The 13419-nt window shown below is 43.6% G+C and overlaps 1 protein-coding gene across 3 annotated transcripts in view; it reads right to left on the reverse strand.

Annotated features, from left to right (window-relative positions):
• Positions 1-13419, reverse strand: part of LOC141076507 (mitotic spindle assembly checkpoint protein MAD1-like) — a 620485-nt gene that overhangs the window by 449850 nt on the left and 157216 nt on the right. For all 3 annotated transcript variants that reach the window (XM_073563984.1, XM_073563986.1, XM_073563985.1), the window contains exon 3: positions 1715-1855. In XM_073563984.1, coding sequence (XP_073420085.1) covers positions 1715-1855 — 141 coding nt within the window. The remainder of the gene's footprint in view (positions 1-1714; positions 1856-13419) is intronic.

The raw sequence follows: 13419 nt of genomic DNA on the forward strand, positions 1-13419 counted from the left end.
GACACACGAGCCTCCGCGACACACGAGCCTCCGCGACACACGAGCCTCCGCGACACACGAGCCTCGGCGACATACAAGCCTTTGCTGAAGAAGTAATCTGTAAATAGTAGCAATTATCAGTGGAAACAACAAGAATATGGCTTATCGGGTAATGTGATAATTTTTGGTCAAGGAGTTAACAGGTTTCCATTTCAGCCTTTGGTCTAACTGGCAAACAATGCGAGAACATATGGGCACCGGCGTGCCAACATCGTCCGCCTCCTAATGAACAGATTAGGATACATATGGTGATCGCCGTCACACTAAATCACTGAAAAACGCCGGGAAGTAGTGAATGTGTCAGCGTGTCCTCACGGCGTCTCTCCTTTCATGATTTTACATGGAGCCAAATGTGTCGTAATAAAATGGCTTTTAATGTTGTTGATTAGGGAGGTTTCACCGTCCACGCAGATGGGGCTAAACTTAATATTAACGCTCTGCCGCTGTGCATGGCATGTTGGAAACAACTGTGGGTTAAGGGATGAAGCCCCGAAACATAAGTGCATCATAGGAGGCAAAAATCCACAGCATCACTTCTTCGAGGTCCACTTGTACAAAGTCAAGGATTTTTTTAGGACTACAGTCAGGTGGATAAGTAACCAATTATACCAAACACTGCGGTAATGATTAGCATTTCCAAATGTAGATTGCAACACAATCAATAACTAAAATAAAAACAGCTGTGCAGGAGGCTTAAAACTGGGTGCGGAAAAGACAAACTCTGCTACAAAGGTGAGGTTGTGGAAGACAGTTTCATGTCACAGGTTAGGTTTCCATGTTCACCATGGAAAAACTGAACTCAGCAACAAGACACTATCTCTCCAAGACGAAGGTTTCAAAGCACTTGGGTTTCGAGATGCAGCAGGTGCACTGGACTAATGAGTCAATACTGTATGTGAAATATATGATTGTAATAGAAGGCAGTTTGTTCGCTGCAGGACCAGTGAAACATGGTGGAGGATCCTTGAAAAATTTAGGCTGCATTTTAATAAATTAAGTTGGGAGTCAGGATTAATGGTTTCCTCAATTCTGAGAAATACAGGCCCATGTCATGAATCATGATTTCATGCAGATTTCATCAATCATGTAATACCGTCAAGGAGGTATCTGATTATGCAGACAATGACCCCAAACATAAAGCGAATGTCATCAAAAACTATCCTCAGGGTCAGTAAGAACAAGTAGTCCTGGAAGTGAAGGAATGACCCCACAAAGCACTGATCTCAACATCATCCAGTCTGGCTGGGCTTACAAGAAAAGACAGATGGATTTGCAAAAGCGACATCCACAGAAGATCTGTGGTTAGTTCTCCAAGATGATTGGAACGACCTGCTTGCCGAGATACTTCAAAAGCTGCGTAAAGAAGATAAAATCCCGCTCTTCTCCCAAAGGCAGAAAACTGAATCTTTGATGCCACCAGCTGGAGGCTGCTACCTTATACGTCAAAGTAGCCACCTCTGATGGCTGCCACTGGAGAACCAGCTTCCCCCCCCCCTCCCAAGAAAACTCATTTGCATACTTGTTTTCCCAAGGAGCATTGCTGGACCTAAAAGTTTTCCTACACAGGATTAAAGCCCTTATATTTGCTCACAGTGACAATTGTGGTCTAATGGGGACATATGTCGCCGGGCTCATGGCTGTCCTTGTATCCCCCTGCCTATACACCAGAAATTACCTCCATCTCCGCGTTCTGCGCATGGATTTTCTGCAGATTCTCTTCGGCATCGCGAAGGCGGCGAGTTAGCTGAGGAGTGTGCTCCGATGGAGTCAGCTCACTGTCGTATGAATCCAGGATCGCCCTCATTCCATCTCGCTCCTGTCCGGGAAACCATGCAAAAATAGAAAAGGAGAAAAAAAAATGAAATAATGCACGAAGTCAAAAAGCAAAAATAATAATGTTTTCTATCATGTGATTCAATACAGATTTTTCTCAGATTGTGACTTTAGGTCAGTGCTGGGGATTCGCATAACTCTTGTTCAACCTCAGCGACCAATGTAATGGCTTGATAGGAAAAACTTGTTATCATTATGGGGGGAAGGGGTCTGTATTTACTACTCTACCTGTCAGCGGTAAAGAGGGGGATCCGACACCCCCTCATCTATACTGGTGGGAGATGGAGTCAACGAAAATGTTACCAGTGACGGGTATAACCAGGATAGCGCTGCCGGGGGGGTGATGAAGCTACCTGGGAGGGTGAACCGCAACCAGACTCTGCCGCCAAAGTCAGGACCATCGCCCCCTATGGTTGGGGTCATTTGCTCTCGTATACTACCCTTCTTCCAGTAAAGTTTCCGGCTGTAATTCAGAAATAATGAGCCTTATTTGCCAATCTTACCATCCTAAAACTTATCTTACAGATAGTCAGTGTTTATGCTTAACAAAGGTATATTAATTTTTACTAAAAACTGACAAAAAATGATCTGTGTGAATCAGGTTTTTATGCAACACATTTTCATTTTAAAAAAAATTCATTTTTTTTCAGTTTACCAGATCAAACCCACCCCCCCCAGAAATCTTGCAATTTTCACACACGAAAATAATAATTCCTGTTATTAACTAAAAACTTTTCAACAGTCTCACTATCACCACAGACAGGATAGTAATTACAAGTAAAACCTTTAGCACAAGATCCATCACAGTAGATGGCACAGCTCACTTTCTCTCCCTCTTGTAAAATGACTGACAACACCTCTATATATGGTAAATAACAGGATCCAATATTCAAAATAGATTATATCAAAGTTCCCCTCCTCCATCTCCTGTACAATAACGGATTACACCTCTATATACAGTAGATAACACCGGATCCACTATTCACAATAGGTGATATCACAGCTCACCTCCTCTTCCTCCTGTACAGTGACTGATAACACCTCTATATGCAGCAGATAATACAGGATTCACCTCTTTCCCCTCCTGCAAAATGGCTGATTACTTATCATATGGATCCTGTGTTATCAGCCATTGTACAGGAAGGAGAGCTGTGACATTACTTATCATATGGATCCTAGGTTATGTCACAGCTCTCCTTCCTGTACAATGGCTGATAACACAGGATCCATCATTCACAGTAAATGATATCACAAGACCTCCCTTCACAATGATGTTTGCATCTATATAAATAAACATCTGTTGATTAATGTCCATGTTTAGTACAAGTTTATTATTCGGTCTAGTAGAAATTGGAAAAACTGAAAAATTTATTTTTCAAATATCGATATGAAAAAAAAAAATTCTGACACTTTTCCAATCAGTGATGACTCAATCATAATAGGAAGTCTAACACCCAATTACCAATTTATTTACCAATTTCCAGGAAGAATAGCTGAGGAACAGCACAATGCAGAGGTCTTAATAAGAATTGCCCCAAGAATATATGTTATTTAGAATTCATATTGAAAAAGTCATGTCAGGAGAGCAAACCAGTCCGCTGAGGTGTACACTCCCTATGCAGGGGCGTAACTTACCCCCTTAGATGTCACTCTGCATTGGTTAGCGCATTCTGATACGAGGCAAGGGAACTGTACTTTCCCTCCTGATGAGGTCTGTGGGCATATATGTGGCCACATAGAGCAGAATCTTGCCGTTCCATGTGTTATACCGTCACCGGTTCCCTCCTGCTTTCGTTCGTCCAGCTATGCATTGGTTAGCGCATTCTGATACTAGGCTAGGGAACTGGACTTTCCCTCCTGATGATGTCTGTGGGCATATATGTGGCTACATAGAGCAGAATTTTGCCGTTCGATGTGTTATACCGTCACCGGTTCCCTCCTGCTTTCGTTCGTCCAGCTATGCATTGGTTAGCACATTCTGATACTAGGCTAAGGAACTGTACTTTCCCTCCTGATGAAGGTCTGTGGGCATATATGTGGCCACATAGTGCAGAATTTTGCCGTTCCATGTGTTATACCGTCACCGGTTCCCTCCCGCTTTCGTTCGTCCGGCTATGCATTGGTTAGCACATTCTGATACAAGGCTAGGGAACTGTACTTTCCCTCCTGATGATGTCTGCGGGCATATATGTAGCCACATAGAGCAGAATTCCGCCGTTCCATATGTTATGCAGCGGTTCCCTCCCGTCTAGGTTCGTCCGGCTATGCATTGGTTAGCACATTCTGATACTAGGCTAGGGAACTGTACTTTCCCTCCTGATGAGGTCTGCAGGCATATATGTGGCCACATAGAGCAGAAGTTTGCCGTTCCATGTGTTATACCGTCACCGGTTCCGTCCCGCTTTCGTTCGTCCGGCTATGCATTGGTTAGCGCATTCTAATACAAGGCTAGGGAACTGTACTTCCCTCCTGATGATGTCTGCGGGCATATATGTGGCCACATAGAGCAGAATTCCGCCGTTCCATATGTTATGCAGCGGTTCCCTCCCGTCTAGGTTCGTCCGGCTATCGCTTTCAGGATAATTAATAAGAAGCCCTTAAGATGTGCGTTGTCGGGTGTTACACATGGCCATTGCCAAGTGCCGCGCAGAACGTCACTTTCATTTAGCGCAGACACAATGCGCTGTACAAGTCTTGTTGCTGTTTGGACTCAGCCCGGAGATCGTGGGCGCAGGATCTATTATTCCTCCAACCCTCGTCCTACATTAGGAGACACTTCTTGGCCTCCGTCCAGACACAGCCTGTTTTACAGCTCCCGAATATCACGCTGGCAATAGATTAGCTCTAGATTGGGCCTATTTAACAAATGAGCCCTACTAACATTTTACCGTTACTTGGCTTTAACAATCTGTCATGTGCTAAAGCTGCGGATCTGGAATTCCACCAAACGTCTCCTGCATTCCTTTAATCTGCACTGCACCGTGGCCGCTGCCAAATGAGATCTCCGCAACGTAATCTGTGAAAAACTGGGCACCTGCGCCGCTACTTAGAGCCTCCGTGACACGGAGACCCTATCAACCATCTTAGCAGAATGCTGGACGGGAAGGAGCCTACAGCTGTAATCCCAACAAGTTATCATCATGATAAATGGGGCGCTTAGCTTTCTACTACGAAAAGAAAAAAAAAACACACATTGTACAGGTTCTGCTGCATTAACAGGGCTGAAGGAAAATCTCCATGTGCTGCCAAGGAGGAGACAGTGCCAAAAAGATAGCTCCGGCCTGTCTGTGGTTAGAGATGACTCGGATGATCTAAGCTCGGAGAATGCTGTCAGATAAGAGACATTATCAAACCTGTTTACACTTTCGAGGCGCTGCGCTACACTCCCGGCTGCGGTGCCTCGTCCCCGGTGGATCTCACTCTATCAATACTGGTGTTTAGGATGCCATCGGTGATCATGAAGCTGATGTAATCTGCTATTTTCCTGGTTAATAATACAAGATTTACTGTCGGGTGGAAGAATTAAATTAAAAGTGATATAGGAAAAGTTCCGATTGAGCTCTAATGCCACATCCGATCATCCCCAAAATGTACCTGCTGGGGAATAAAATACTACAAGTTTCTGTAAACCTTAGAGATAATGTCCTCCTTTAACCCCTACTACCTGATCATTTTTCTTTTCGCCTTTTAAAAGGCTCATTCACAAGTCTAGTTTTTCACGTACGAGAAAAACGGACAGATTATTCTGATCAGACTTTGGGCTGAGTGTCATCTGTATTTTTTGAATGTGAAAAAATTAAAAAAAAAAAAGTTTTTTCATCTTCTCCATTCTGACAGCCCGTGAAAATCAGACCTCACTCGGATGTCATCCAAGTGCGGTGTTTTCGTGGACCCTTTGACTTGCATCACCCTCGGATCAAATCTGGACAGGTGTCCGCGATTTTCTGCGGACCTCTCGGTCTGTGAAAAGTCACGGATATGTGAATGGCTCCAAAGCCAATCACAGGTACGAATGCTATACATGAAAAACACAGGCAGCACATGCAAAAATAAGACATCTGAACAAGCTCTAAGGGTGGTTTTACACTTGCCGTATTTTTGTGGGACGATTTTGCGGTCCCAATAGCTTTCTATGGGGCCGTAAAATCGGCCTGCAAAAATCCAATGGTGCACTTGTGTGACGTACGGCCGTATATAAGGCTGTGAAAAAATATCGAGCTTGCTCGATATTTTTCACGGCGTACGGACACGGCGCCCATTTCAATCAATGGTGCCGCAAAAACAAACCGGAAGTCTGTTTTTGCGGCGCGCCGTCACTTTCGGTTTTGCAGAAGGCCATTTTTTTTTCTCCAATACTACTTCTATAGTATTGGGGTGAAAAAAACGGCACGCCGCAAACATTTTTTGCAGTCCATTATTGTGATACACCACAAAAAATGCGGTAAGTGTAAAACCACCCTTAGAGATTTTTTTTTTATTATTATTTTTCCATCAACATGGCCATAAAAAGGTTTTTTTGTTTATTTTTTTTTTTTTAAGGCTATAATGTAACCCACCTTCTTCTCTTGTGGGCTGGAAGTTGGATATGGAAGTTTTTGTTTATTTTTTTTACTTTTTTGGACATTTTATAAGACTTTTTCTTCTCTTTACACTTAAGCCCTGTATAACGGTCCTTCACTTCCGTATTACAGTGCCCTGGATGTTCAGCATTTTCATATTAAAGGGGCTGTCTCACAATTACTGGATAAGTGTCAGGCAGGTTTTATACGTCCGACATTCACAACCCAAGTAAGTAACAACATGTCCGGTCCTGCCGCGGGTCTCTGGACACAAATTTACCTTAAATGTGCTTATGAACCTGTTGGGTTCAGATCAGGGGTCCTGCAATCAGTCCAGACATTGTGGTCTCTACTCTAAAACCCTCCTAAAGGGTATGCAGAGGGCTTTTGACCTGGTCCTTAATGCAAATTCCTGGTCAAAAGCTACATAAAAATTCCCTTGCAATAAGCTTCCAGATCATATGAATGAACCCGTCATTAGTGTTCAAATCATTTTTTATCAAACCTTAGAAAAAGCAACATTACTGTTCTTAGGGGCATATTCTGGGTTTAAATGACAGGATTTTGCTGCAATTTCTAAAGGGAATCTGTCACGGGCGCACATAGAAATCATGGGGGCCCCATAGCAGAAGTTGTCATTGGGCCTCTCCCACAAACAAGAGAAAAAAATATTTGGCCGGGTCACAGAAGAGCATATGTCTCAACTATGTAATCATTACAAAGTAATTTTCCTCCTACTGAAGCCCTAGATTCCCCATTCATTTCCCCCATAAAAGATAATGACAACGCACACAAACACTGTATGATACCCCCACAGTGAATTCCTTCACAATACCCTCTACATGCACAGTATGATGACCCTACTGTACCCCATCTCAACTCCCCCCAGCAAAATATGGTGACGGCAACACAGTATGATCTCCCAACTGTAACCACATAAAAGCCCTCCATGTAGTATGATGGGACTTACATACAGTATAATAGCCCAAGACTTCACCACACTCTATAATGGCCCCCAATAGCTCTCCCAACAGCATAATGGCCCCATGTAGTATGACGGACCTCACACAGTCCTTCACACTCTATAATTGCTTGCATACACTATAATAGCCCCCACATAGCCCTCCATATAGTCTAATGCATGCCCGCCTCTATACAGTATAATGCACTCCCCATAGTACCCCATATAGTATAATGCACTCCCCATAGTCCTTCATACAGTATAATGCACTCCTTATAATCCTCTATATAGTGTAATGCACTCCCCATAGTACTCCACAAAATATAATGCACTCCCCACAGTCCTCCATACAGTATAATACACTCCCCATAGTACCCCATATAGTATAATGCACTCCCCATAGTCCTTCATACAGTATAATGCACTCCTTATAATCCTCTATATAGTGTAATGCATTCCCCATAGTACTCCACAAAATATAATGCACTCCCCACAGTCCTCCATACAGTATAATGCACTCCCCATAGCCATTTTATAGTATAATGCACTCCCTATAGTCTTCCGTATAGTATAATGAACTCCCCAGCCTTCAGTATAGTATAATGCACTCCCAAAAGTCCTTCATGCAGTATTATAGCCACCATAATGTACTCACTGATAAAATAAAATAAATAAAATACAATACTCACCTCCTCTCCTCCTCATGTCCCCAGTTCTCCAGTCTTTGCAGTGAGATTTCCAAAGCACCAGCACATCTCAGCGTAGCAGGCGCGATGAAGTCACTACATGAAGCTGACGTCAGACGCCGAGGGAGAATGATGGGGAGACAGCGTGAGCTGACACTTCCTGTCTCATCATTTCTTTCAACTGTATCAGCAGTTTTGATAACATCAGTTTTATCTGCTGCAGATGCACCAGTTCTTTGAATACTGTACTCAGTACAACCCTCGGCCACACAACTGATTGGCAACTTTCTGTGTACCCTGTGCATAGGCATAAAGCTGCCAATCAGTGCTGGGGGTAGGGTTATACAGAGCTCATGAATATGGAGGACTATATATGGCAGCAGGTTTACTAGTCTTCTAGTGATAATCTCCTGCTAATAAAAGTTATATTATAAACTATACAAGCAGCCCAGTAAAGAACACATAGCTGGAATCAGGGTCTCACTCTACATTTTGCTGAACTCAGATTAGGTGGCAGAGACCTGATGATAGATTCTCTTTAATGAATTTTTTGCCAAGGTTTTCTGGTGAAATGCATCAAACACACATCCTATTGTGATACCCTATAAAAAAAAAAATAATAAATGCACCTGGACCCACACAGTAAAAAAGTGTTAAAAAGCGCATCAAATCTGAGTCAAAACGTGTATATTCTTACAAATTTGCCAAAAAAAAAAATGTTTTTTCTCTTCTTAGAAGAGATTTTTTTATATGGATTCTTCAGAACGAAAAAATGTGTCTGATCATCAGTTGTAATTTCTGGAGGAATGTAATAACATAGCATTTATTCTTAATTATGACTCGCATATATTTTTAGAAGGCCAGGAGACAGACAATTGTTCATATGAGTCTGAACATTGACTCTTGAATTGATGTGTTATTCTTCTGTGAATCAAGAGACAAACACTACTGTTTTTATGAGTCTGAATGTTGGACTCCTGAATTGATGTTTGTGAATTACTGAATGGCTGCTGTTTACCTATTATATCAACTCCAACAGCTTATTGTATAACTATCTTTGGAAGGCAGGAACAGAAGGTCATTGAACAATCAATGTTTGCAAATATGTTGATTACCTATTGTATAAGTTCATGTAGCTTGTTGACCTGAAAAATAATGAAGGACAAACTATGCAGATTGATTAAATACTCATACACTGAAAGTTAACCTCATCCAACCTTCCTCCTAACCTGATGATGATAGCATGGAAGACAGCTGTGGGTATAAAAAGGGTTCGCTATACTTCTGCAATGAGACTCTACAGAACAACCACCAAGACACCATGGCTCCATCAAGAGGAATACAGGTTTGACATTCTACAGGATGCCAGTTTAAGGGACCACGGCCCTAGCTGGAGGAATACAGATCTACTTCATTGACCATCACTGAACTCATTGAAATGTTCAGAGAAGCCAGGTTGGGACCCTCCAGTCACCTAGCCCCATTGGAGACGTTTGGAAAAGTCAGGTTGGGACCCTCCAGTCACCTAGCCCCATGGAGATGTTCCGAGAAGCCAGGTTAGGACCCTCCGGTCACCTGGCCCCAGGAAGACATTTGGAAAAGCCAGTTTGGGACATTCAAGTCAACTGGGCACGTACCTCAATGGACTCTCAGATTCCTACGCTTGTCATTCCCTCCTCTCTGTGGGTGCCCGCCAAAAGTGGTGTGACACTGGTAGGGGTAGACAGCCCTGGTGGCCCCAAAGTCGCAGCTGCTCTAATCCCATCTGTGGGATTGTTCTATTTGTTTTTGTTTGTTGGTGGATAAATTATTGCCACACTGTTTTACCCTCACCCTGTGTTGTCTGAGTATTATTCTGCTCATGGGAAAGGAGTGTGGGCATTCAGTGGGATGAGTCCATGTCCATACGGTCTTTCTTAAGAAAGCCCGGCCAATGGACGAGAGCACTCACTGACCTCACGTGTCTTCAAAGGAAACTAAGGACAGTGTTCATTGGCCTGCAGTAAATACACTGTGCCCATTCAAATCAATGAGATGTCCTTATATGCAATGACATGCCAGGATCTCCAGGGACAAACAGATCTTGGAGGTTTTTTCTGCACTGGCGGATAGATAGGGGTCTTGGACAGTGGACATCCCTCTGCACATCCAGATTTAATTATTTTTAATCCAGAGAACCTCTTTAACTTCTGACATATTATCAAAGATGCTACAAGAGAGGGGCAGATGGACTTGACCTTAAAAACTGTCATTGATGACGAACTTCACCATTAAGATACATCTGACCCTATGTGTATCATTGCATCAGTCACCTGCACTGACTGTGCACCATCCAGGCTGAAATTAAGTCATAATTTACAAGGGCAAAGAAAACAAAAAGTTAACAAGCCGTGCACAGAACATGGCCCGTAGTAAAAAGTCAATGGCCCGCGCTACTCGTAACCACCAGGCACATTGCATGCATTGCTCCTATTATTCTACAGGGGTCAAGCGGTCACATTTACACACGACTTGCCCCAACCGCAGAGTCTAATCTCCTGGATCCCGAGGCTCTGAGCTACCGGAGTGTTCGCACTTAGCGTAGTCCTAAGACCTCGTAAAGGAAATACTTATTATTTACTGTGTAGTAAAATGCCCCTTCAAGGCAAAGGGAACATAGAAAAAGCAAATGTATCATAGAAATAAACTGGATGTACAAAGTGGACGGCCATCATTCACACACGGGCCCGGCAGCCGGGGGAATGGTCATGGGAGGCGATGACTTCACAACACACCGCCAACGGGGCAAGGAAGTCGGGAATACTGCTCAAGCAATCATTCTAGATAAATACACACATTACATTTTCCTGGAAAAAAAAAAAAAAATTATATTATATTATAATATATATATATATATATATATATATATATATATATATATATATATATATATATATATATATATATATACACATATATATATATACACACAAAATAAGCACATATATCTCACACATTTATGGTATATCTAGTATATAAAGCTCGTGTGTGTGTATGTATGTATGTATGTATGTCCGGGATAGGCATCCGCACCGTCGCAGCTACAGAAACAAAATTTGGCACAGCCACATGTCTGGACCCCGAGAGCATCATAGGCTATGTTGTGAGGCGAAATTTTAACCCCGCGCGTTCCAAGTCACCAAACAATTTTGCCCCTATCTACATAATGGGGAAAAAGTGTGTGTATCAAGCCCCGCCCCTCATTATGATAACATAATCGTTGACTATGGGATGGAGGATGTGTGATGAGTATATGGGCACTGGACTATGGGATGGAGGATATGTATGATAGGTATATGGGCACTGGACTATGGGATGGAGGATGTGTGACGGGTATATGGGCATGGGACTATGGGATGGAGGATGTATGACGGGTATATGGGCACGGGACTATGGGATGGAGGATGTGTGATGGGTATTTGGGCACTGGACTATGGGATGGAGGATATGTATGATGGGTATATGGGCATGGGACTATGGGATGGAGGATATGTATGACGGGTATATGGGCATGGGACTATGGGATGGAGGATGTGTGATGAGTATATGGGCACTGGACTATGGGATGGAGGATGTGTGACGGGTATATGGGCACGGGACTATGGGATGGAGGATGTGTGATGGGTATTTGGGCACTGGACTATGGGATGGAGGATATGTATGATGGGTATATGGGCATGGGACTATGGGATGGAGGATATGTATGACGGGTATATGGGCACGGGACTATGGGATGGAGGATGTGTGATGGGTATTTGGGCACTGGACTATGGGATGGAGGATATGTATGATGGGTATATGGGCATGGGACTATGGGATGGAGGATATGTATGACGGGTATATGGGCATGGGACTATGGGATGGAGGATGTGTGATGGGTATTTGGGCATTGGACTATGGGATGGAGGATGTATGACGGGTATATGGGCATGGGACTATGGGATGGAGGATGTATGACGGGTATATGGGCACGGGACTATGGGATGGAGGATGTGTGATGGGTATTTGGGCACTGGACTATGGGATGGAGGATATGTATGATGGGTATATGGGCATGGGACTATGGGATGGAGGATGTATGACGGGTATATGGGCACGGGACTATGGGATGGAGGATGTGTGATGGGTATTTGGGCACTGGACTATGGGATGGAGGATATGTATGATGGGTATATGGGCATGGGACTATGGGATGGAGGATATGTATGACGGGTATATGGGCATGGGACTATGGGATGGAGGATGTGTGATGGGTATTTGGGCATTGGACTATGGGATGGAGGATGTATGACGGGTATATGGGCATGGGACTATGGGATGGCGAATATGTATGATGGGTATATGGGCACGGGACTATGGGATGGCGAATATGTATGATGGGTATATGGGCATGGGACTATGGGATGGAGGATGTGTGATGGGTATATGGGCACTGGACTATGGGATGGCGGATATGTATGATGGGTATATGGGCACTGGACTATGGGATGGAGGATATGTATGACGGGTATATGGGCACGGGACTATGGGATGGAGGATGTATGACGGGTATATGGGCACGGGACTATGGGATGGAGGATGTATGACGGGTATATGGGCACTGGACTATGGGATGGAGGATATGTATGACGGGTATATGGGCACGGGACTATGGGATGGAGGATATGTATGACGGGTATATGGGCACGGGACTATGGGATGGCGGATATGTATGATGGGTATATGGGCACGGGACTATGGGATGGAGGATATTTATGATGGGTATATGGGCATGGGACTATGAGATGAAGGATGTGTGATGGGTATATGGGCATGGGACTATGGGATGGAGAATATGTATGATGGGTATATGGGCACGGGACTATGGGATGGAGGATGTATGACGGGTATATGGGCACTGGACTATGGGATGGAGGATATGTATGACGGGTATATGGGCACGGGACTATGGGATGGAGGATATTTATGATGGGTATATGGGCATGGGACTATGAGATGAAGGATGTGTGATGGGTATATGGGCACTCGACTATGGGATGGCGAATATGTATGATGGGTATATGGGCATGGGACTATGGGATGGAGGATGTGTGATGGGTATATGGGCACGGGCCTATGGGATGGAGGATAATTATAATTTGCTATAACTAAACACAGTTAGTTACTATACCCGGGCAGCGCCGGGCTCTTCAGCTAGTACTGTATATTTATATACATACACACACTGTACATACAGACACACACAACATACACATACATCACACACACATTTATGGTGTATATATTTATGTACATACACATA

The sequence above is a fragment of the Dendrobates tinctorius genome, unplaced genomic scaffold (genome assembly GCF_039654945.1).
Source record: "Dendrobates tinctorius isolate UK_male_01 unplaced genomic scaffold, ASM3965494v1 ptg000420l, whole genome shotgun sequence".
Classification (NCBI taxonomy): Eukaryota; Metazoa; Chordata; class Amphibia; order Anura; family Dendrobatidae; genus Dendrobates; species Dendrobates tinctorius.